The sequence below is a fragment of the Trachemys scripta genome, chromosome 7 (genome assembly GCF_013100865.1).
Source record: "Trachemys scripta elegans isolate TJP31775 chromosome 7, CAS_Tse_1.0, whole genome shotgun sequence".
Classification (NCBI taxonomy): domain Eukaryota; kingdom Metazoa; phylum Chordata; order Testudines; family Emydidae; genus Trachemys; species Trachemys scripta.
This window is the reverse complement of record NC_048304.1, coordinates 109,928,228-109,951,828: the sequence shown is the minus strand read 5'-3', so window position 1 is coordinate 109,951,828 and position 23,601 is coordinate 109,928,228. Positions and strand designations below refer to the sequence as shown.

At 39.0% G+C, this 23,601-nt stretch overlaps 1 protein-coding gene across 1 annotated transcript in view; it reads left to right on the top strand.

Annotated features, from left to right (window-relative positions):
- The window catches only part of INPP5F (inositol polyphosphate-5-phosphatase F), a gene marked incomplete at its 5' end in the record, with an annotated part of 100,441 nt that overhangs the window by 69,661 nt on the left and 7,179 nt on the right, over positions 1 to 23,601 (top strand). The window contains 12 exon segments of the mRNA XM_034775887.1: positions 376 to 555; positions 4,347 to 4,414; positions 5,164 to 5,288; positions 6,510 to 6,587; positions 8,277 to 8,397; positions 11,466 to 11,594; positions 13,851 to 13,968; positions 14,862 to 15,060; positions 16,665 to 16,736; positions 16,909 to 16,982; positions 20,480 to 20,608; positions 21,421 to 21,508. Of these exon segments, the coding sequence (XP_034631778.1) occupies positions 376 to 555; positions 4,347 to 4,414; positions 5,164 to 5,288; positions 6,510 to 6,587; positions 8,277 to 8,397; positions 11,466 to 11,594; positions 13,851 to 13,968; positions 14,862 to 15,060; positions 16,665 to 16,736; positions 16,909 to 16,982; positions 20,480 to 20,608; positions 21,421 to 21,508 (1,381 nt within the window).

Here is a 23,601-nt window from a genome sequence, read left to right as displayed (position 1 = left end):
CCAGGAAGTACTGTCCTAATGGTAGTATTGTTCTTACAGCTAAGATTCTGCTTCAGTACAGGTGTATAGGCTGGATAGACAAAAGCAACCCTTGGGAATAGTTGCAGGGGAGGATAAGGACTAAAACCAAAGCCTTGTTTCATCTCTGCCAAATTAAAATAAAACTGGAGATGGGAGCCAGAAAAGGAACCAGACGTCAGTGTTGTCAGTTGGGATAGCCTGTCTGATTTGTCTTGTATTTCACATAATTTACTTCCTCACCACCAAAAACTCTTTCCAAAAGGGTACAGAATATCCATATTTAGGATTAATTTTTAAAAAAATTACACAGCTTTCTTGAATAAACTGATCAGTATCTTTCTCTTTGTCTTCTAGGGATGCGGTATAAGCGAAGAGGTGTTGATAAAAATGGGAATGTGGCAAATTATGTGGAGACAGAGCAATTGATTCATGTCCATAATCATACTCTCTCATTTATCCAAACACGAGGCTCTGTGCCAGTGTTCTGGAGTCAGGTTGGATACAGGTACAACCCACGACCACGACTGGACAAGAGTAAGTATTAGTAATCTGTGGAGCTTGTAAAATATACCCAGATCACTTAAAAATAATTGACTTTGAACATTTAGTTATTCTATTGACCTCTTATCAACACTTTTTTATTTAAACTTAAAGTAGTGATGGTGAGTTGATCGAATTTAAAATAACTTCTCTGTCCTTGAGTTGAACTCAATACTTGATTAAGGAGTCCCCATGTCTCCCAGAAACAGGAGGATAATTGAGTTCCCAACATAACCGTATGCACTTCCACCTCTCTTTCATGCCCCAGACATTTTTATGCAGTGGCAGGTCTTCAGGGTTGGGGACGGGGAGAGTCTGGTCTACTTTGGAAATGGAAATGCTAAAGCCTTTGGAGGCAGTATGAAACTTATACCACAGAGTTCACTGATAATATTCTTCCCTCTGCTTTTTAAGAATCTCTTCTAATCTGGTAGGAATGAAAATTTACAACACAATACTACAGTGAGTTCTGGGACATGCATTTTCTAGACTTTCTTCTGAATTTAAATGAAACCAAGAAGTTCCTGTTGCATCAAATTTGAAGTATGCTAATTGGTCTCTCTCTCCGCCACTGAGATGGCACAAAAAATAGAAGAATTCTGAGTTGGAGAGAGTCTGGGCTGGTCATGGGCATCAAGTTTAGATTAGCACCCAGGCTTCTGGATTGTTTCCCAGAATGAAATTCTAAAAGTTGAGATTTGCCAGTGCGTTGTATCCCAACAGTACTCCTGGGGAAATTATGTGACAGTGCAGAATTCATGGGCCGTGCATATTTTTTTGCCCCTCCCCCCCCGCCCCGCCCCGCTCCTGCAGAAAATAACTTCTGCTGGAAGTTGCTGCAGTTCTGCCTTTTCTCACCAGGGGGTGCTGTGGTGCTAGAACAGAGCAGCTGCTCCCGGCCAGCCCCAGCTATCATAGGGACGAGAAAGAAACTGCCTACGCCTTCTTCACAGTGCCAGTCAGGCCCGGTTAGGAGACAGGGGATATGGGGAGACAGACAACATGGGGCACATAGGGCTGCTGGGGGGTGGTCACAGACAGGGGTTCATAAGGACTAGTGAGGGAGGACAGATTGGGGCAGGGGCTGAATGGGAGTGGAGGTGCAGGGCCACGGGTGGTTGGGGGGGTGCCATGGGGATTGGGTGTCTGAGTGAGGGGGGAGGGACACATGGGAATGGGGCAGATGTGCCTGACTGAATGGGAGAGGCTAGTGATCAGCCAGAGTCTGCATGGAGAAAGCTCCCTAACAGCTCCCCCCCCCCCCCACATAAAAAACCAACAACCCAAAATCTGTTCCACACTTTTTCCATTCATACCCACCAACTGTCCAAGTTCTCCTTCCCAGCAGTTACTTCCCTCTCCCTCAGCTCCTTCATTACCCCTGACTCCCTCAAGCCTTTGCACTGCTTCGGAGGGGTATGGGAAATGCGGTTCTATATTGTAGTTTAAAATGAATTACTACTCAGAATTCTGTATTAATATGCCTAGTAAGGAATCTGTTTATCAAAAAACATTTCCTGAATCTTTGTTGTTGTCTGTATTGTTATAGACATACTTGCTGAAAGGCATTTTGAAATAAATTACCAAAATAATTGAAACTGGTGTGATTGTTATTTTGACAGATAAAATATGCAGAATTTTGCAGAATTTTAATTTTTTGGTGCAGGGTTCCCCCAGGAGTACAGCATATTCATTATCGCAAAGGGAAAAATACTCAAAGGGAAAAGTGTTTGACAGTACTGTCATAGGATCAGAGAAACAGACAGGGTTCATAAGTCCATTGATGTGGTATAAACCCACCACAACACAAACATGTAGTTCAGCAAGATTAGGATTTGTATGTGTGTGATATTTACTGTCTCCTATTTCTGATAATACAGACTATTTTGAACAATCGGCATTTAAAGTTAGTTGCTGATTTAGGACTAAAAGTTAATGTTAGACTGTAAACTCTTCAGGAGAGGGACTTTCTTATTTTGTTTTAGGCGTTTTCTCTTAAAGAGAGGATTGTCTTTTTCTATATGTTTGCACAGCATCTAGCTCAGGGGTCGGCAGCCTTTCGGAAGTGGTGTGCCAAGTCTTCATTTATTCGCGGTAATTTAAGGTTTCACGTGCCGATAATACATTTTACATTTACAGGGGCCGGCTGATGGAACCCTAGACTGGCAGTGGGCTGAGCGGACTGGTGGCTGGGATCCCAGGCCGGCAGCAGATTGAGCTGCTCAGCCCGCTGCCAGCCCGGGGTTCCGTCCATCCAGGCTGGCAGCGGGCTGAGTGGGGCTGGCGACCGGGACCCCAGGCTGGCAGCAGTGTGCCACAGTAAATCAGCTCGCGTGCCGCCTTTGGCACGTGTGCCATAGGTTCCCGACCCCTGATCTAGCTGAATGGGGCCTTGATCCTGATTGGGTCTCTAGGGACATGTCTACACTGACCTGCAGTTTGGACTGGAGGGGCATGAATAGCAGTGCATACCAAGGTGTTGCACTGTAACTCCCCCCATGTGAATGCTGTGGGTGCAAACAAAGTTTTCTACTTCACATTAACATAGTTCTCTTCAGACAAGATTCCATTAATTTGAAGTAGGAACCTTTTAGTTTGTGGCTGCAGCATCCACACAGGGGAGTTACAGCATAGCATTTTGGGGCACAGTGCTGTTTGCACCTCCAGAGTCTGAACTGCAGGGCAGTCTAGACATGTCCTTAATGCTACCATAAAACAAAAAGTAAAGGTATATCTTTGTGGTAATGCTTAGCTTTTGGCTGTGTTAGTTAAGGTCAGTATTTTTGCCAGCATAATCCTGTCAGGTTCAAGTTCTTGTAAAGCACTAACAGATTCAAATGTCTTGTGAAGAGTTTGCTAAAATCCTTGAAATAGCTGAAAAAGGATCTCTTGCCAGATCCTAGAAGAGTAAAGTATAAATGAATTTGCACTAAAGATGAGAAAAAACAGTGACCATTAAAAACATAGGAAAATCCCTCCCCACCCCCATCATATATCAACAGTTTGAAATGCTGAAGACACTCTGTGTGTGGCATTTGTTTGTGGGGCTGTGCAATTCAGTACTGTGGTGATCGGCGCTTCTGAATTCCTAGTAAAATTGGTGGGAAATTTGAAGAGGATTTCAATTAATTTGGGAGATTTATAGGTAGGTTATAGCATCTGTCGGGATCAGTTTTAATGTCAAAGATATAAAATCCTACCTCATTAGTTAAATGTATTCCAGATAGTTTCTCCTAGTCTGTGCCATTACATTTTTAAGAATATAGTCTACTTTCAGCCTTGGACACTTTGTGAACTTTTTTATTCTTTAGCAGGCTCTGTGCTATCCTAGTCTAATGTTTACATTTAAACCAGCTCTACATACTTTTACAAGATTATTTAAACATTTAAGATACTTCTGAGGTGAAGGAGGTTCATATGAAGTATGGAGCTGGCATAGAAAGGTGTGTATAAGAAAAGGAAAGAGTAGATTGGCTTGCATCCAAAGTATAAAAGAGAATGTTTTAGTTTAAGATACTCACCTCTGCACTATGATGGTAAGTAAGTAGCACAGTAGTAATGTGGAATATCAATTAATTGGATCTCCACCATGTCAATGTTAGACATCAGAACGTATAGTGCATTAATATGATCCTGTAGAATGTATCATGCTACCTGCATGCACATGCAGGTTTTTCTTAACCCAAGGTACCTAATACTGTGAACTTGAATATGAGTTAATACCTTAAATATGAATCAAGTGAAAGGAAATTATTAGTTCTTCACAATGTGCTTCTACATTGTAGGTGAAAAGGAAACTATACCCTATTTCTGTGCACACTTTGAAGAACAACTGAAAATTTACAAGAAACAGGTATGTTTTAGGCTTGCACTTCTTCTTTTATGAGTGTATTTATTACTAAAACTTAACTAGTGTGAATAGTTTAAAAATACTTTATAAACTATCTGAGTACTTTAAAAGGACAATCAAAAATTAGAACTTTAGGTATAGCACTTGATTTTCTGAATTATACAGCAGTTTCCAGAAATAGTAATTAAACCCACCTTTTTGGTAATTTTTAAATTGGGCTTGTCAAATCAGCATAACCTGATCACTTGGGTTCCAAAACAAAAATGGGGAAAAATGGTGTCTGAAGAGAACCTTGTGTTAGATAAGCTAAGCACAATTATTTATAAATCTTATTTTTTTTACTGTTTCATGTTTTTGTAATTGGTTTTGTACATTCTCTTCTAGAGAGAGTGTAATTCTGCAAGTATCTTCACTAAGGCTACGTCTTCACTATGGGGAGGTGGGAGGGGGGGGTCGATTTAAGATACGCAAATTCAGCTATGCAAATAGTGTAGCTGAATTCGACATATCGGAGCTGACTTACCCCGCTGTGGGGACGGCGGCAAATCGACCTCCGCGGCTCCCCCGTCTACGGCGCTTACTCCTACCTCCACTGGTGGAGTAGAAGCGTCGATTCGGGGATCGATTGTTGCATCCCACCGAGACGCGATAATTCGATCCCCGAGAGATCGATTTCTACCCGCCAATTCTGGCGGGTAGTGTAGACCTGCCCTAAGATTACCAAACTATTAAATCATTTAATTTTTGAACAGGTTATTATTAACTTGGTGGATCAGACTGGACGAGAGAAGATTATTGGAGATGCTTACCTTAAACAAGTACTACTATACAACAATTCAAACCTTACTTATGTTTCCTTTGACTTCCATGAGCACTGGTAAGAAGACTTTTTCTAAAATGTCATCTTGTGGTATTTGCTAAAATGAGAGAAATGTTGTTGAGGGGAGGGGAAACCATTGTCTAATAGTGTGTGAAATGCATTGATTTTCACAAAGAGAGAGAGAGAGAAATATTGCTTCTTGTAAATGAAGGTAATATAACTTGGGTTTTTCATAGCTTAGCTTGCCATTGTTTTCTGCTGGACAGTTTTGGTGTTTCAAAAAGCATCATTAGTGTTTTGGTTGTTTGCGCCAATCCTTTTCTCTTTCCTCACAGTTTCTTCAACTAAACTTCACGCCACACCTGCCCCTTATAATCTATCCTTCCCTGCTCTGTTCCTCTAACTCCGTTCCTTTCAGCGCCCCCTTACCCTTCCCTTTTCTTTCCATTTAGCTCATTCCCTCTGAACTAATCCACTCCCGAAAATCATGGAAATAACAGGACTGTTTTTGCCATCACATTGTTCACTCTGCCTTTGTGTTATAGAGTTCCCCGCACCCCTTGTCTGTATTGTCCATTTAAATTGTAAGTTCTTCAGGGCAGGAACGGTCTACTACATTGTACAGTGCCTAGCACAATGTGATCCTGTTCTTGGTTGGCCCTTAAACACCTCCATAATACCTATGATTAATAAAAGCTCCTCTGGTCCCCTTTTCTGGATCACATGGCTGGGAAAGGGCAGAGGGCACACAGGAGGATGTTAGATCCTATTATGATGTTGCTGGAGCAGATTGCCTACTACATTTCAGTACTGAGGCGGCTGCATTCTAGTGATGGGCAATATGATCTCTACATATATTGTCTGTCAGGCTTGTTGAGCACCCTCAGGATGAAAATGACATGAATGTAAAGATTTTATCATTTGTCACTTTTTTGTTTTGCTTTTGGTTCATGCTTTAGCACCATACTATAATTGCCCCCCAAATCCTCTCTCATATATAGGTGAATGCATCAAAAGAGATTTCTTGAGAGGCTGGAGGGAAGATAGGCAATGCTACAATGTAGCTGTTTGAGTATATTTTAAATGGTTTAATTTGCAACTGACATTTGAAAAGATTTTCCTAAACTTTGTACATTGCCCGAGAACTGCTGTGAATAAATCCTGCTTCAAATTTAGCTAGATATCAGTTTATATTTGTCTGTACTTGACTTGTGTGGTGTTGCATCATTTTTCTAGTTGAAACTTAATTTACTTTTGTGAACTCTCTTTTTATTTTAGCAGAGGAATGAAGTTTGAAAATGTTCAAACATTAACTGATGCCATTCATGATATCATCCTTGATATGAAGTGGTGTTGGTAGGTATTAGCATGCTCAGGCTGGTATGCAATGTTTACAGAAAAATTTGAATGAAAGAGTAGGGGAAAAACTGTTTTAAACAATATTTGTTTAGATGGATTTTTATGGCCTTACATTTCTCCAATGATTATCTTTTCCCTCCCGTCTTATCCTGTCTTGAACACTAGTTCCTGGTTAACTAATCAGCATCTTGGAGTCAGTGTTGTGACGTATTCTACTTACGGTTCTATCCTTTTAACAACAAAAGAATTCCCAATAACATTGTCCCTTCCCTGAGGTTCACTGTTGTTAATTTGAAAAAAAAACTAAAGAAATTATGTATGAAATATCATGCATTTCCCCCACCCATAGAGCTCCAACCTTACCCTGAACAGCCAGTGAAAATCCTTGACCTCCAGCCAGGTATATTGGTTATATGTTTATGCATTTTGATATATGGTTGATGTGGCTTTCATGAATTACCTTGTATATGGTTCAGTATTGGTGTGTGTAAATAAATGAAGTGTGCTGTCAGATTGTCACTGGTGTCTGGGAGATGTTTTTCTGCAACACTTAAGAAATTTTGTGAATGATTGTCCTATATGTTAGTGATTGTTCTAAAGCTGGCATTGTTTTTATATAGACATTAAAGAATTAAATTTGTGTGCATGTACTAGAATATTGAACTTTTAGTGTAAATGGGCTTCCTTTCATGTTCAGGATAACGGTGGAGAAATGTGGGCAAAGGGGAATGGAGGGGGAGGTAGCTATTCTGAAAAGGGGGCTCATGTCAGCTAGTCTGACTTGGGTTTGCTGGTAGTTCTGAAAAATTGAAAGAAAAAAATTGGTTTGTCTCAAACAGAATCTGAAAATTCCAAAAAGTTTCGATGAATCAAAAAAGTGGATGAATTTCATTTTGGGTTGAATGAAACTTGCACTCTTTCACGTTAAAAGAAATAAAGGTCTAGAATGGGTGGATAGTGATGGTGCCGGTGCTCGCCTTCTAACTGTTAGCCAAATAGTTAGGGCACTCATCTGTCTTATGGGAGACGGGTTCTGTTCATCCTCTCTGTCTGATGTGCAGCAGGAATTTGAACATGGGTCTCCCCTGTTGCAGGAGAGTGCCGTAGCCAGTAAATTATGGGACATTCTGGGGTGAATCTCCTGCTCTTTCCTATGTATAAAATACTTGAATAATCCATTGGGCTAGAGAGAAAAAGTGAGTGACAATAGCCTGGTAGTTAGGGCACACTCCTGTAATGTGAGAGACCCAACCAAGTTCAGGTTTCTGCTTCCACATCAAGCAGAGGGGAGAATTGAGTCTGGGTCTCCCACATCCCAGCCCTAACCACTGGGCTAAAAGTTAAGGTGGACACCACTACTACCGCCTCCTCTGACTGTTTTGTTTTATGAATGATTCGTATGTTCTTCCCCCGACCCAAAGTTTTTGACAAATTTGCAGGAAGCTTCAGGTAGACAGAAACTGCATTTTTCAGCGAATAAACTATTTGTCTGAAAAACTTCACACAGTTCTAATGGAGTGTAGCTGGGATGTTTGAATGAAACTGAAATGAATATTCCATGGTTTAGTCTAGTAGAAACAAGTTTTCTAACTTAAATTTTCTATTTTATTTGCATGGACTGATCAGTTCTTTTAAGATCTCTCAATAAGCATTTTACCTCTTCTATTTTTTTACCACCTTTGAAAGGGTTGATCAAGCTGGTGTGATTTGTAAACAAGAAGGAATTTTTCGTGTTAACTGTATGGACTGTCTGGATCGGACCAATGTAGTCCAGGCTGCTATTGCAAGAGTGGTCATGGAACAGCAGGCACGTATGACTTGTAAATTTTAAAGTGCTAAATATCTTAGATTTTTTTTTTAAATGAAAAGATTATCAGCATTGTTGTGAGTGAAAATAACCTAGAACTTGTTAAGTTATGAAGGTAACGGGATCTTCTTGAAACTTGGGGGCATATGCACATTCCCAATGTTTAAACGTCTGAATAGTTCTTGGATTGGGAGGCATGTCCTTAACATTTTCAGGAAAAGAGACTGGCATTAGGATCACCAGAACTATTATCTCAGTTTTATTGTGTAGATTTGTAGTTGTTCATTAATTCATAGGCAGTGACTATCACTGGTGTATACTTTTTTCTTTTACAAAATTAGGTATAGGTAGAAAAATGAGTGGGTCCAGAGATGTACTTTAGTTTCAGGCACTTGAGAATAAAATATCTCATCGAACAGCATTTTAAGTGCTTGCTGTGCCTGAGAGCTCATTCTCCTTGACCATAGAGAAACAATCATTCTCCATCTTTCCAGGTATCCTAAACAGATAGTTGACAGATCATTCCCTTCTGGAATGAATCTGTCCCTTGCAGAGATGGCATTTCCAAATAGGAGGAGGAGGAGGAGATGATTGAGGAGCTTTCTTATAGTTCAACAATCATCTGCTTCCACCTTTGGAGCCACAACCTTGGTTATATCTTCAGCCTGAAGAGGATGTTAAGTAGATGATGGTGCATGAAAATTCAAAATGCAGTGCAGGAAGAGGTGAAAAAGCTCTGTGATGTGCTTGAGTTAAAGGATAAAGGCAAGCTGGCCCTTTGTATAAATAATAAATTGATCTGACTATGAAAACAGGTGCTGCCAGTATCCAATGTCATCTGCAGCAAGGAATCCTGACCATATGATTTTGGTTGTACAACAAGGATTGATTTGATTTTTCCTTCTAGCATCTTGCCTCTGATTCTTGGACTCTTCTGTCTCCAAATAATCAAAGCAAGATAATCTTTCAAGAAATCTTAGGTTAGAGTCCTGGGATATGTCTGCGCTGCAGTTAAAAACCTGTAGCTGATCCATGCCAGTTAACTTTGGCTTGTGGAGCTTGGGCTAAGGGGCTGTTTAATTGTGGTGTAGCATTTGGGCTTGGGCTGGAGTGTGGGCTCTAGGACCCTGCAAGGTGGGAGGGTCCCGGGGTCAGGCTGCAGCCCTAGCCCTAACATCTACACTGCAATTAAACAGTGTAAAAAAAGTCCCTTAGTCTGAGTCGCACGAGCCCGAGTCAGCTGGCATGAGCCAGCTGCGGGTGTCTAATTGCAGTGTAGACATACTGCTTGAGATTGAGTTATGGAGTGGGGCCTTCTGCGATAACATTGGAACAGTAGATCTGTGACACTGCCCCCCCCCCCCATCCCACCCCGCGGTTAATATACTTTAGAATTGTTTTACGGTTGTTAGGCACGGTATGACTCCTACAGTACAGACCCGCAGAAGCACGGTATTCAGAGAACTCCAGTTGCCTGTAAACTTGTCACATTTCCCAGGAGCATATGACTCATTGTCTTTATGCTGGAAATTTGATAACACTTCTCAAATCGATAAAGAATTTTTAATACAAATTCTATTCTTGTCCACAAATGACATTTTAGCATTTAGACTGTAAGAAAATAGTCTAAAGGAAAAAGTCACACTTGTGATTTAACCCAGCGAAGCTCATTGGAAAATAACCTAGAACTTGTTAAGTTATGAAGGCAACAGGATCTTCTGGAGCCTGGGAATGTGCATATGCCCCTAAATGTTTAAACTTCTGAATAGTTCTTGGATTGGGAGGCATGTCTTTAACATTTTCGGGAGAAGAGACTGACATTAGGGTCACCAGAACTATTATCTCAGTTGCTCTTTTTGAGGTGTGTTGCATATGTCCATTACATGACTCACCCTCCTTCCCCAACATGGGGTCTGGTGTGAAGGAACTGAAGGAAGGGCAGAGCAGTTCCACATTTTATACTCTCCTCCTTTGAGCATGAGGAGCTTAAGGCTCAGGCATCAGTGCCCTGTAGGTATCACTAGGGAAAACTCTGACACTAGCGCACAAGACATGCGCACACATAGTGTAATGGACATATGCATGCATCTCAAAGAACAAGTTACGAGTAAGTGAGTAACTATTCTTTTCTTCAACATGTCAGCAAATGGCCTAAAACAAAATCCTCACCAGTACCAGAGCTATCTTAATGGGTACTGGGCTGAAAAACAGCTCCTCTCTGAGACCATCTTTAGCCAGCTAGCTTGAAATCTTAAAGCTTGCTTTGTTTTTCTTGCTTTTCTAGTTCCTTACTTTCTCATTAATGCTAGGTCAGTAGCTTCCACCTGGCTCAACAAATGCATTTCTTTTCCATGTGGCACCTGCTAATTACATTGGATTAGCAGTATTAGAATCAGCTGTTCCTTTGGTTCAGTGTAAGACCTCTATGACACTGCCCCCCCCCCCCCCCCTGTGGTCTTTCTCCTTTGTGCCTTTTGGCTTTCCTCATGGCATGCTCAGAGGAGGAAAAACAAAAACTTGACCTATGGCTGGCTGCCTGGGGTAAAAATTAGGAGTTTTCTCTGCTTAGATCACTAAAAAATAAACCTGGTCGTTTTTTGTGCTCAAAAAAATGTCACCTTTGAAGACAAACCAAATAGAATGAATATTTGATATCTGCAAATATTTAAGGATAAATCCTAAAAATTAAGGATGTTGGTTTGTTTTTACAGTACACCTCTACCCTGATATAACGCTGTCCTCGGGAGCCAAAAAATCTTACCGTGTTATAGGTGAAACCGCGTTATATCGAACTTGCTTTGATCCGCCGGAGTGCGCAGCCCCGCCCCCCCGGAGCACTGCTTTACCGCGTTATATCCGAATTCGTGTTATATCGGGTGGTGTTATATCGGGGTAGAGGTTTATAACCTTTGGCTCTGATTGTAAAATGAAATAACTAAGAAAATTTAGTAAATTGTGTTATTACTAAAATGATGTCTACCATATTACTTTTTTCTTTATTGAATTTATATAGTTTGAGAATGAATGTCATTTTGACCTTATCCACTAATAAATGTGTCAAATTCCAGCTGAAAAAGTTGGGTGTGATGCCACCAGAACAGCCTTTGCCAATGAAATGCAACAGAATCTACCAGATAATGTGGGCAAACAATGGAGATTCCATAAGCAGACAGTATGCTGGAACAGCAGCTTTAAAGGTAAAAAAAACAGCCAAACAAAAAAGAAACAAAACCCAAAAAATAACCCCTCCCCAAACCAGCCAAACAAAAACATAGTGTAATGCGTACCTTGTTAAGTTTCGTGATCTAAATTATTATGCAATATGCAGTAGGAGTCATTTAGTTCATTGGTTTTAAAAGATGCACATAAAAATCACAGTAAAATCAGCTGAAGTGTGATTCCTTCTATACAATTCTTAGAGACCTGTGGACTCTTGGGGGATTTCTACAGAATGACATTAGACAATTGGATAAACACTTCTTGGACCCATGGAGTGAATGTCTAGTTTTGCCCAAATTGCCAGCATTCTTCAGCTCGTGACACTGCTGTTGTTAAATAGCTTGACTCTGTTTTAAAGAGAAGAAAAGTGTAAGAATTGAATTAATATTGAAACTGAAAATCTGTTTTAACAACCTTTTGAGTTACATTTCAGCAGAATACATTCATAGTATTTCAAAACACATGTGCTGAAGAACTTGATAGATAGCAGATGATAGTCTGCCTTTCTAGCTACGGTGAGAAGAATCAACCAGCTATCATTAAATAATAGAAAAATAATCCATAAAGTATTTGTTTTTTAATGTTGTAGGTGAACTTGAAATGCTTTTTACCTGCCAACACTAGAATTGAGGGTTCTGTACTTCTCACAGCTGGTAGAGGCTGCTCCATTTATTTTTACAAGGGATCATTAAAGAGCTAAACAAATTGCTCTTAAGACACACAAACACTGGTGAAATCTTTCCAGTGCTCCCAGCCCCTGGTATTGTGGGGCCTGTATGTTATCAGCAGATTGCACTGTTATTAGCCAATCTTCTGTAATTGTACGCTCCTCAGGGTAGGAATGGTCTTTATTTTTGTTTGCTACAGCACTTTGTAGTCACTTAATAAATTAATAAGGCTGCCTGGCTAGAGCCTTCATTGAATAAACTATTGATTTGTTTTTTCCCTCTATCATATCTTTAATTTGTGCCTGTCAAGCAAATAGATTGGAGTACAAAGATTGGTTTGTTTTCAGTTAGTTTACACAAAGATGCTTGTATTTTGAGAGTCAAGTTATTCACCTGGAAACCAATTTAAGCAATCTTCCAATGGTTAAATTTCTTAGGATCCTAAAAATTAAATACTCTTGAAACATATTTTTCTTTAAAGATAACTGACCTGATTTTCAGAGGTGCAGCACACCACTAGTTCCTGTTGGCTTTGTGGGTGCACAGCAGCTCTGAAAATCAGGGCAATTTTCTGCGAGGATCCTCTCATGAAGTAAGATCTAGGAGTGACACTGGCAAAACTCTTTGCTCTAAAGAATTTTAACTCCTGATGCTGCAGGCCCTAGACAAGTCAACTGCTTACTGAGGAGCATGGTTGGTTATGAGGGCTGCTATTTGGTGGTAGATGACTGACTTAAAGGGCGCTTATTGTCCCTCCGTGCATGGTGCTTGGCTCATATTAACAATAGAAGCCAAAAGATTCTAAGCCTCACTTTGAGCAATGCCCCAAAAAAGAATCCTAGACTCATAGGACTGGAAGGTACCTCAAGAAGTCATCTAGTTCAGTCCCCTTCACTCATGGCAGGACTAAGTATTATCTAGACCATCCCTGACCGGTGTTTGTCTAACCTGCTCTTAAAAATCTCCAATGATGGAGAATGGTGTATGTCAAACAAGCCTGAAGAATAGTGATGCCTTTATTGATTTTAATTAAAAAAAAATCCTAGGTGACCTATCCTAATATTAACAGATAGAAATCAGTAGGCTGAATATTTATCCTTTCTTTTAGTCTCTCTTAAGACTTGAAACTTATTGTTGTGCATGTACAATCCATGCAGTCTAAGTGCGACCTTGATTCATATTACTTTGAACTTGTGTCCGAGACATTTATTCTATGAATTGATAGAAATGATTTCTTGGTAGGTATAATTTATGTTAAAATGCTATGAACCTGGTTGTCAACAGCATTTTTTAAGATTCTCCAGATTCAAACATTCCTTGAACTATATTTGTAAATCTATTTTTATGTTTTGCAGGTAAAGGAAATACTTTCTATTATTCTCAATATATCTTTATTTTGTATATACAGACTAGCAACTTAAATTTAATTACCTGAAATTTCACTCATTCAGTTATGCAGTATGTACACTAACCTCCAAAACGGCTTTTTGAGAACTGAGAGGGTTGTTATTTAAATGCCACACACTTGGCTAATTAAATGTTCAAAGGAGTGTTTCTGTGTAACAGGGTGACTTCACAAGAACTGGCGAAAGGAAACTGGCAGGAGTAATGAAAGATGGAGTCAATTCTGCAAACAGATACTACTTGAATCGCTTCAGGGATGCTTATAGGCAAGCAGTCATAGGTAAGGGGAAAGTATAAATCTATTTTCAGCTGAATTGTTGCACATTTGTCTGCTTTTGTGACTGAAAATATCTTGTCTTCCTGTGACTTGTGCTTTCAAAAAGGTAAGCAAATATATGTTATCACAGTCTGTGTGTGACTTACACTTTATGCAACAAGGCTTAAGTGCATTGTAGTAGATGCCAGTTCACTGAGTAGGATTATATGGCCATAACCTCATTTTGTCTAGGTGACTTAAGATGTACCAGCAGTTTGACTTTATCCATTTATCCCATTCGTACAATATAATTAGAATAAACTTTCTTCTTGGAAACTGTTTCTAGTAATTATTTGTTTTTTAAGAAATGGTTATAGCTAAATTTTTCTGAGTAAAATAACCTTGTTGATACTTCATTGTATGATATTAAGACAAGCATATATTTAGGAGATGTTGAGTGACGGTACAGTCCTTCAGATCCACCATACAGTATAACCTCGATTTTTATACATACCAACCCTCCGAACAACCAGTTATACAAAACAGTTTTTAAAATGGGGGAAAAAAATCACATAACTTAAGTGATGTCTGTAAAGAACAAGTCAATATCCTTTCACATTCTGATGCCTTCAATACATTGGAAATCACTTTGCAGTGGTTTGGAGGACAAGAAGAAAGTGTCATACACCCTGTCTCCTGTAATTTTGAGATGTTTATGAACTTCTTAAATTTATGAACTCCTCAGTCCCCAAATTAGCTTGTAAAATAAGGGTTCTACTGTATTGTAAACCCCCAAGTTTTGGAGCGTAAAGCTTATTCAAAGCCGTACGCTAAGGTGCTGAGAGACTGCTTCTGTATGTATGTCTCTAGTTATTTATATTTGTTCCTCATATTTATCTTCTATATTTGCTGTCTAGATTTGATGCAAGGTATCCCTGTGACTGAGGATCTTTATTCCATATTTACAAAAGAGAAAGAGCATGAAGCACTGCACAAGGAGACACTGAGAAGCCATCAGGAACTGATCAGCCAGCTATTGCAAAGTTACATGAAACTACTCTTACCAGATGATGAAAAATTCCATGGTGGATGGGCACTTATTGATTGTGACCCAAGGTATGCAGAACAAGATTACAATTTATTGATTTTCTGTTGGTCATCTGCCAACATGGAGTCTTTCACAATTATTAAATAACCTGTTAAATTACTTAAATTTATTTGTAGCTTTGATAGTTGATACATCCATACTCTAAGCATGTTGCAAATGAAGACTTTTACAGAAAGTGACCATGTCCTCAGGTAATATGTGTATCCTACAAATCACTTTAAAATGTGATTTATACTGAATGCAGAAGGGGATTAATGTGGTAACAATTTCTTAAATGTATTCTCTTAAGTACCCTTAAAATGGGCGCGTAATATAACTAGTTCTGGGAGACATCACCTGGCCATGTAGCCATTCTTAGGCCTGGTCTACACTGGGGCGGGATTGATCTAAGTTACGCAACTTCAGCTACGTGAATAATGTAGCTGAAGTTGATGTACTTAGATCTACTTACCATGGTAAGTCGATGGCTGATGCTCTCCCGTTGACTCTGCCTGCGCCTCTCGCTCTGGTGGAGTACCAGAATCGACGGGAGAGCGCTCAGCGGTCGATTTATCGCATCTACTCTAGATGCGATAAATTGACCCCCGCTGGATCGATCGCTGCCCGTCAATCCAGGGGTAAAGTAGACAAGCCCTAAGTCTGTTCGATTTTTAAGTGTGGCAGGCACCATAAAGAGAATTCTCAGCCATTTGTGGATATTGAGAGTAGGTATGTTACCCTTATCGCTTTCAAGCTGAGGTATGCTGTATACCTATAACTTGCAGTGTAATGGAGCTATATCTGATTAAGTGAATTTAAGATTTGTGAAAGCCTGGTGTCCTCTTGTTAACCACAGAGCAGGCACAACAAGGACAGTAGGAGTGCAGACTTCCATTGTGCCAATGTGCCTCAAACTTGTTCAGGTGAGGTGACCTATAAATATAAAAGGGTGGTTCTGTCTCCTACTAGGTTAACCTTTAGCCTCTGAGACTGTCAGGAAAAAGTCAATTCAATTATGATACTTTTTTTTTTTTTTTGCTGTGAATAACTATCTCCTAGGAACTGAGCTGAGTCTACAAAAGAAATTAACTTTGGACTGTCATAGCTTTGTTAAAAAAAAAAAAAAAAAAAAAAAAAAAGCCATGAAACAGCAGTCTAACATTAATAAATATGTGGACATGACTTACTGCTGACCTCAAGGTGAAAGCTTCATATCCCCTTACCAATCCTTAAGAATGTCCAACACCTTCAGGTGGGAATGAACATTGCCTCTTCCACAAGCCCAGTTGCATGATCCTACCCAACCTCATTTGTAGCTTCAGCCAGGCAAATTTGTCTTGGTGTTATTGATGCACTTTATTTATATACCTCACAGAATATTTTGCTCTTCAAAATTATATTTGTATTGTGCTGGTGTATTTTTATTGAAAACTGTAACATGGACAGATAAACACACAGCATATTATGCAGTAATTACATCTAGCCCATTCACAGTTATAATTACTTGAATTCCTTTTTTATTTTGGTATTGTGGTCATATCTTTTTCCATCTAAAACATAATGTCTGCAAAATGCCTATCAGTTGCAGCTGTATCACTAAACAATTGTGTATATTTGCCTACTTGTTTCATAGCCTCATTGATGCTACTCACAAAGATGTGGATGTTCTACTGCTGCTTTCGAACTCTTCCTACTATGTGGCGTAGTAAGTCACTGTTTTTTTCTTCATTCTTCATGTGCTGTATTCTGTTAATAAACATACCCTATTTATATGCAGAATCACTTTATTTTTAACAGCTTTGTGCTACACAATAATTGTTTTTAGATGTGAGTAAATAGATATCTAACTTTGGACATTGACTGTTTTCTCTGTCTAGTTATGATGATGAAGTTGACAAAGTAAATCAGTATCAAAGACTAAGCCTCGAAGCCTTGGAGAAAATAGAAATAGGTAAGAATTGAAAAAAAAAAAACTACACTTCATTACATGTTGGCCCTGTTCCTTGAAGATACTCTCTTAGGTAGGGTTCCACACTTGTTGCCAAACGATGCTATGAGTACGAAGGCTATTTCCTCACTGTACAGTAGGTATCTCTAGATGGGGTCACAGTTTCAGGGTAATTGCATCTATATATTCCCCCCTCCCTCACACCTTCCTGTGGTCCTCTCCGGAAGTGCCAAGTCAGGTCTCCAGTCATCACCTGTCTCTGGGTAGGGGCCCTTGTCTTGCCCCTTTCTGGTTGGGGGCGTTTTAAGGCTGCACAATTCCTTGCCTTCACTGTGACATCCCTAATAATCCAGTTTCACATTAATGTCTTGGATAATGGAGTGGAGAGTATGCTTATAAAATTTGTGGATAACACCAAGCTGGGTGGGGTTGCAAGCACTTTAGAGGAGAGGATTAGAATTCAAAATGATCTGGACAAATTTGGAGAATTGATCTGAAATTAACTAGATGAAATTCAATAATGACAAGTGCAAAGTACTTCACTTAGGAAGGAAAAATCAAATGCACAGCTACAAATAGGAATAACTAGCTAGGTGGTAATACTGCTGAAATGGATCTGGGGATCCAGCAGTGTGAATGAGTTAGCAGTGTGATGCAGTTGTGAAATACATTCTGGAGATTGATAGGAGTGTTGTATGTTGGAAACAGGAGTTGTCCCGCTCTACTCAGCACTGGTGAGGCCTCTGCTGGAGTACTGTGTCCAGCTCTGGGCACCACACTTTAGGAAAGGTGTGGACAGGTTGAAAAGAGAGCCCAGACGAGGGCAACAAAAATGATAAGAGGTTTAGAAAACCAGACTTATGAGGAAAGGTTAAAAAAACTGGACATATTTAGTCTTGAGAAGGGAAGGCTGAGAGGGGACTTAATAACAGTCTTCAGATATGTTAAGGGCTGTTATAAAGAAGACTATGATTAATTGTTCTCCATGTCCATTGAAGATAGAACAAGAAGTAATGGGCTTAATCTGCAGCCAGGAGGATCTAGATTAGATATTGGAAAAAAATTCTAATTATACCTCTACCTCGATATAACGCTGTCCTCGGGAGCCAAAAAATCTTACCGCGTTATAGGTGAAATGGCATTATATCGAACTTGCTTTGATCCGCCGGAGTGCGCAGCCCCCTGCCCCCAGAGCACTGCTTTACTGCGTTATATCAGAATTCGTGTTATATCGGGGTAGAGGTGTATAAGGATAGTTAAGCTCTGGAATAGGCTTCTACTGGAATAAAATCTCCATCAATGGAGGATTTTAAGAACAGGTTGGACAAACACCAGTTAGGAATGGTCTTGTTATTATTTAGTCTTGCCTGGAGTGCAGGGGACTGGACTCTTGAGGTCCCTTCTGGCCCTCCATTTTTATGATTCTATAATCCCCGTCCCACAGTGTTACATAAAGCGTTAATACTCTTAACACAAAATGGTCCCCACAGATAATGCATGCAGTTGCAATATCTTTCAGATGATTTTTAAAACTTTCATGTAGTTCGGACTCTAGCAGAAGTTTGCTGTCTCACTGGTGGTGTATAACCAGACTGAGCATCCATTAAGTAGTTTTTCTCTTCCCTTTGCCCACCCTGGATTCTGTCAGATTACTTGCAGTACTATTTGAAAAGGAAAATGGCAATGTCTCCAGTGCTGGTTAGGGTTTCAGATCATAACCTCTATGTTCCATACCCAGTATTCTCTGAGAACACATTTCAGATTCCTCTAAGTTTACAATAATAGTCAATTCCAGGGTATACCTCTCTCTGTTTCCAGTGAGCTCACATAATAATGCATAATAGAAAAGGAACAATTTTTGAGTACATGGTTTTCAAAGAAACTTTATTGAAACAAATTTAAGTATTTGCTTAATTTTGTCAAATTATTTCAGCAATTAGATGTCTGAACCAAATCAAAAACAAAATATATTCTATGGCCAGTTGCATCACATGCTGAAAAGTTTCAAAGGTGTCATGGTCTGTTCTGAGAGGACTGCTTGATTAGATGCCTTTCTGCGGAGTTTTCAGGTTCATGTTTCTGCTCTTGTATTCTTTCTTTCATAAGGCCTGTGGTAAATAGCAGAGATACAATGGTTGCACTTCAAACAGTCTCTTCTGTTTTGAAAGATTTTAACAATTCAAGAGAGATTCCTTCTACTTAAAAGGGGAATATTGTTAAAATCATTTAGTTTTCTTTCAAAATGCTAGAAACTCTTTAAATGCATTCATTGTAATTGGTAGGGACTGCTCACAATTGGACATCTTCCAAAACTGTGCTCCATAGACATATTATCCATTCAGCTTTTTATTGTTGTTCTTTTGCTTTTTGAAGTTGTTGGCTGAAAATGTAATCCTTGTCTCTAGTTAAGAATTAGCCAGATTAGAGCGCCAAGTAAACAGTTATACGAGAATTTAGTTGGCTGCTAAAGGAAGTAATGTCTAAAGGACGGAATCCAGAGTTCTAGTTATGGATGCCACTAGCCTAAATGTTATCTGTATTTTCACCATAGTTGCTGAGGTCTTTTTATATTGTTTCCCTGGAGAGAATGAAATCAGGAGGCATTGTGTAGTAGGATAGATTCAATCATCTTGACTTTAAGTCCTGTATTGTGTCTTTTGCTTATTGTCATTTCATCGCTTCATCTTCAATGTGGAGGCAGATATACAATGTGAAGGAGATATATGAATGTTCTTTTGCACCAGTGACCTGGCCAGCAATCTCATTCTTCATGAGGATGCTAGTTTCTCTTTATCGTGATTCTGAGTTTCCATTCTTTATATGAGCATATACTGTAATTTCTATGAACTTTCATAGGCTCATATAATATGCACATCTCGGGAAGAACTTTTTCCAGAGCCTATTGTAAAATGTGGATCTGAAGAGTGAGATGGTTTGGGTTGAGACTCAATATTTGCAAGGTTTAATTCGAACTCTGGATAAAATGGCTTTGTTTAGCCACATCTTTGCAAAGGCAGGGTTTAGTGTTGATGAACCACAATGCAATACATTAAAATTTCTTACATTCTTACTGGAACCAGAGACATGTATTCTTAAAGTGCTTGTTTTTGCTGAGTGACTTGGGATAGGGTTAATCTTCTTTCTCTTCCCTGTCATTCTTGCTAGTATTTGTCCTAGAGATAGAGTAGCTAATGGATATTAAGAAGAGAATTTGGTTCTAGGTGAAGATACTATCTGGAATAATTTTTCTGGTAGAATGATGGAAAAGCAGCAGGTTATCTCTATAGAAAACCTGCTGCGTTTCCATCATTCTACCAGAAAAATTATTCCAGATAGTATCTTCACCTAGAACCAAATTCTCTTCTTTATATGCCAGAGATAGAGTAGCTAATGGATATTTATAATATATATGCTGACAATTTTGCAATATTTGTTCCACTATTTCATGAAAGAACACTCCTCGCCCTCCCAAAAATGTGGATATCTGGCTTATTTCTCAGGTCCTGAACCCACCCTTTTTGGAAAGCCCAAGTTCTCTTGCATGAGGTTGCATTATAAATACAATGAAACAAGTGGATATTTTCATACTCTCAGAGCTGTGATGCGCAACCCTGAAGAAGATGGAAAAGGTAACAAATATACATTTTCCATAACACACAATCATGTTCAATATACTAAAGCTTATCTTTTATATAACCCTTTTAATCTATCGATCTCGACCAGTTCGCAAAGGAGGGTAAGTTTTTAATTATATTCCCATTTTACAGGTGGAAAGAGAATGTGTCTTACCGTGGTTCACTGTGTGGATACTAAATTGTGATGCCACCTCACTTACTAAAAAATGACAGGGTAAATTCAGATTTGGTTAGCTTAAAACAGCAATTTTCCTTCTAGGGTCTGGACAATGGCTGTCTGAGTTTGTTCTGCTATTCATGTTTAGGATAGGATGAATGTTAAACAAGGTCACTGATGCTGATGAGTATGGATTAAATCAGTGTAATCCATGACTAAAGTCCTTGGTATTTTGTTTAACTTGGTTAACAGAACACTTATCAGCCGAAAAATCCTACTTCCTACCCGTAACTCCAAATTTGATGTCAATGAGAATTAAAATAAATATCCGTGTCTGTCAATATAATCCGTATACTTTCTCCCCTTCCCTCCCTCTCCCTAAATTGAGTAGTTACGGTAAAGATTCCTTTCTGAATGCTTTTCTAACCTATCAGTACCAGGACATGGGAAGGGAAGAGGATCGTCTACTCCCACTTTGAGCTTTACATCAGGAAATCACAACTTTTGGGGTATAACAGTTTAAAAAAATTGAGAGATTTAACACATTTAATTAATTGACAAACTGCCTCTAAAATTAGATTTGTTAAAATGTGGGGTTTTAAAAAGTTTATATTTAGGAGAATCTGACAGTCTGCTAACTGGATTTCAGACACCCTTCAGTGTATTGCAGAGATGCTGCGAATCACGAAGCAAGCTATGGGATTAGATGTGCCCATTATTGAGAAAAAGCTGGAGAGGTGAGTGTTTTTTTTTTTTTTTTTTTTTCTTCACCCCCTGCCCTGAATCCTCAAAGCCACAATTTAAATAACTCTTTTTAGAGACACCAAGTTATTTCTGCATGGGATTCTCACAGCAACTGTGTCCCCATTTTAGCTACTGTGCTAAGAATGACCTGATTTCTATACAGCTCTCAGCACCTACATTCTGTAAACATTTATCTAAGGATAGAATTTAAAATAGTATATGGGACTGATCAAAGCCCATGAAAGCCAATGGAAAGATTTCCAGTGATTCCAGTGGAGTTGGGGTCTGGCCTTGTTTGTACACATGCATATAGCATTATCACTTTAAAAGTGAGACCATCTTGGAAGCCATGAATCCTTGCTACACAAGGTCTTCTAAGATGGCAACCACTTTTCTTTTAAGGACACTATTTGAATATAAGACTGTGTGTTCATCTCTGATATCCCTTTTCAGGTGTCCTTTGTTATCTTATGTTTGAACAAACGCATGTACTGTGTTCATATAGGCTGTCTTTAAAATGAAAGCCCCTCTCGAAGCTGGTGCCATGCTGTTTGTTCCTTTAACAACTAAAAATAAGTAGTATTTTGCAATGTGTATTAAAACATAATTTGACTTTTCCCTTATTTTAATGCCCACTTGTCGGTACTAGAGTAGGAAAACTGCGTAGAGTAAGGCAGGCATGGTTCTGTTCCCTCTCCCAATATTCAGTGGTTCTGAAATGTGTTCAGTATTTTATATGCTACAAAACACAACATAATATTAAAGGTAACCTTTATGGAACCACTCAATATGGGTTGAGGAAGAGTCCTACTTCACCTCAACAGACATCTCTCATTGATGGTGCGGGACTGGACTTCACAAACTACAAAAGCTTGAAGGTACCTTCAAGTGACATGCTGAAATACTCTAAGGCATATGAGGGGCATTGAGTGCAATATTCCCCACTATTTTTAAAAAAATGTGCCACATGACCATTAGACACAATGTTTGTATATGACAATTTAAGTTGAAATCTTGAAGAGCAATATCCTGGGAAGAAAACATTGCCCCACTGTGTTCTGCATGAAACTCCTGGGAGAGAGCTATAATCTGTTGAAATCTTCTAGAAGCTACTCTGCATGAATGAGGAGAAAGGTGTATGTGTGAAGCTAGACTGTCAGCATATGTGTGTTGCTATATTGATTGAAAAACTGCTTCTAAATTCAGCTCAATTTTACAGACGTTTAATCTGATAAACAAGAAACAATTTATGCTTACTCAGATAGACTTTATTAAAAATGCTATTGGGAGAGAGGGAATGGACTCTTAAAATCAACTTCAGTATTTCTTCAAGGTGAATGATTTTTGTGTATGTGCTATTGGATCCTAAACTATCACTTAAGTGCTCTGTCAGTTTGATTTTTTTTTTCCCCTGGTGTCTGACATGTCTAGAAGATTCATGTATCCAATCTCACTGCCCCAAGACATGTTAAGGGCAAGTATACAGAAGTTATAATTCACTGTCTCCTATCTATGAAAGAACTGTCAAAAATAATTAAGAACAGATATGGATATTGTATTAAAACAGCCAAGCTAAACAAGATAAACAGCTTTATTTTATAACTGATCGATGGATAGGATTAATTTAAATTTATTTCTAGGAAAGTCGATGCCTCTGAAGGCCAAGCAAAATAAACTTAAAACATAATTCATTAGAAAAGCAACATACTGTGTACCCAATAAACAATGGGAAAGTGTCTCTAAATTATCTCTGAAATATGGCTAATTGCACCAGGCTGTTGATTCTGCCTTGCTTGCTACCCACAACAAACATAGTTGTGGTAAATGGTATTAAAAGAACGTGCAGATACATAATGAAGCAAGTATACACTCAAGCTTAGTGAAGGTGGCGATGCGACATCAAGTGTAGTTAAATCAGTGATTTTTTTTATGTGGAAAAAGTTGATTTTACAGAATACCTAGAACCATTAAGAAGTTAAATGCAAGTGATTAACTTTGGATAACCTGATGGAAGATATTTTAAAAGCACAAATCAGAAAATTCAAGACTATTTTCACAGCAGCCGTAACTGTTTCTCTTGTGCCTA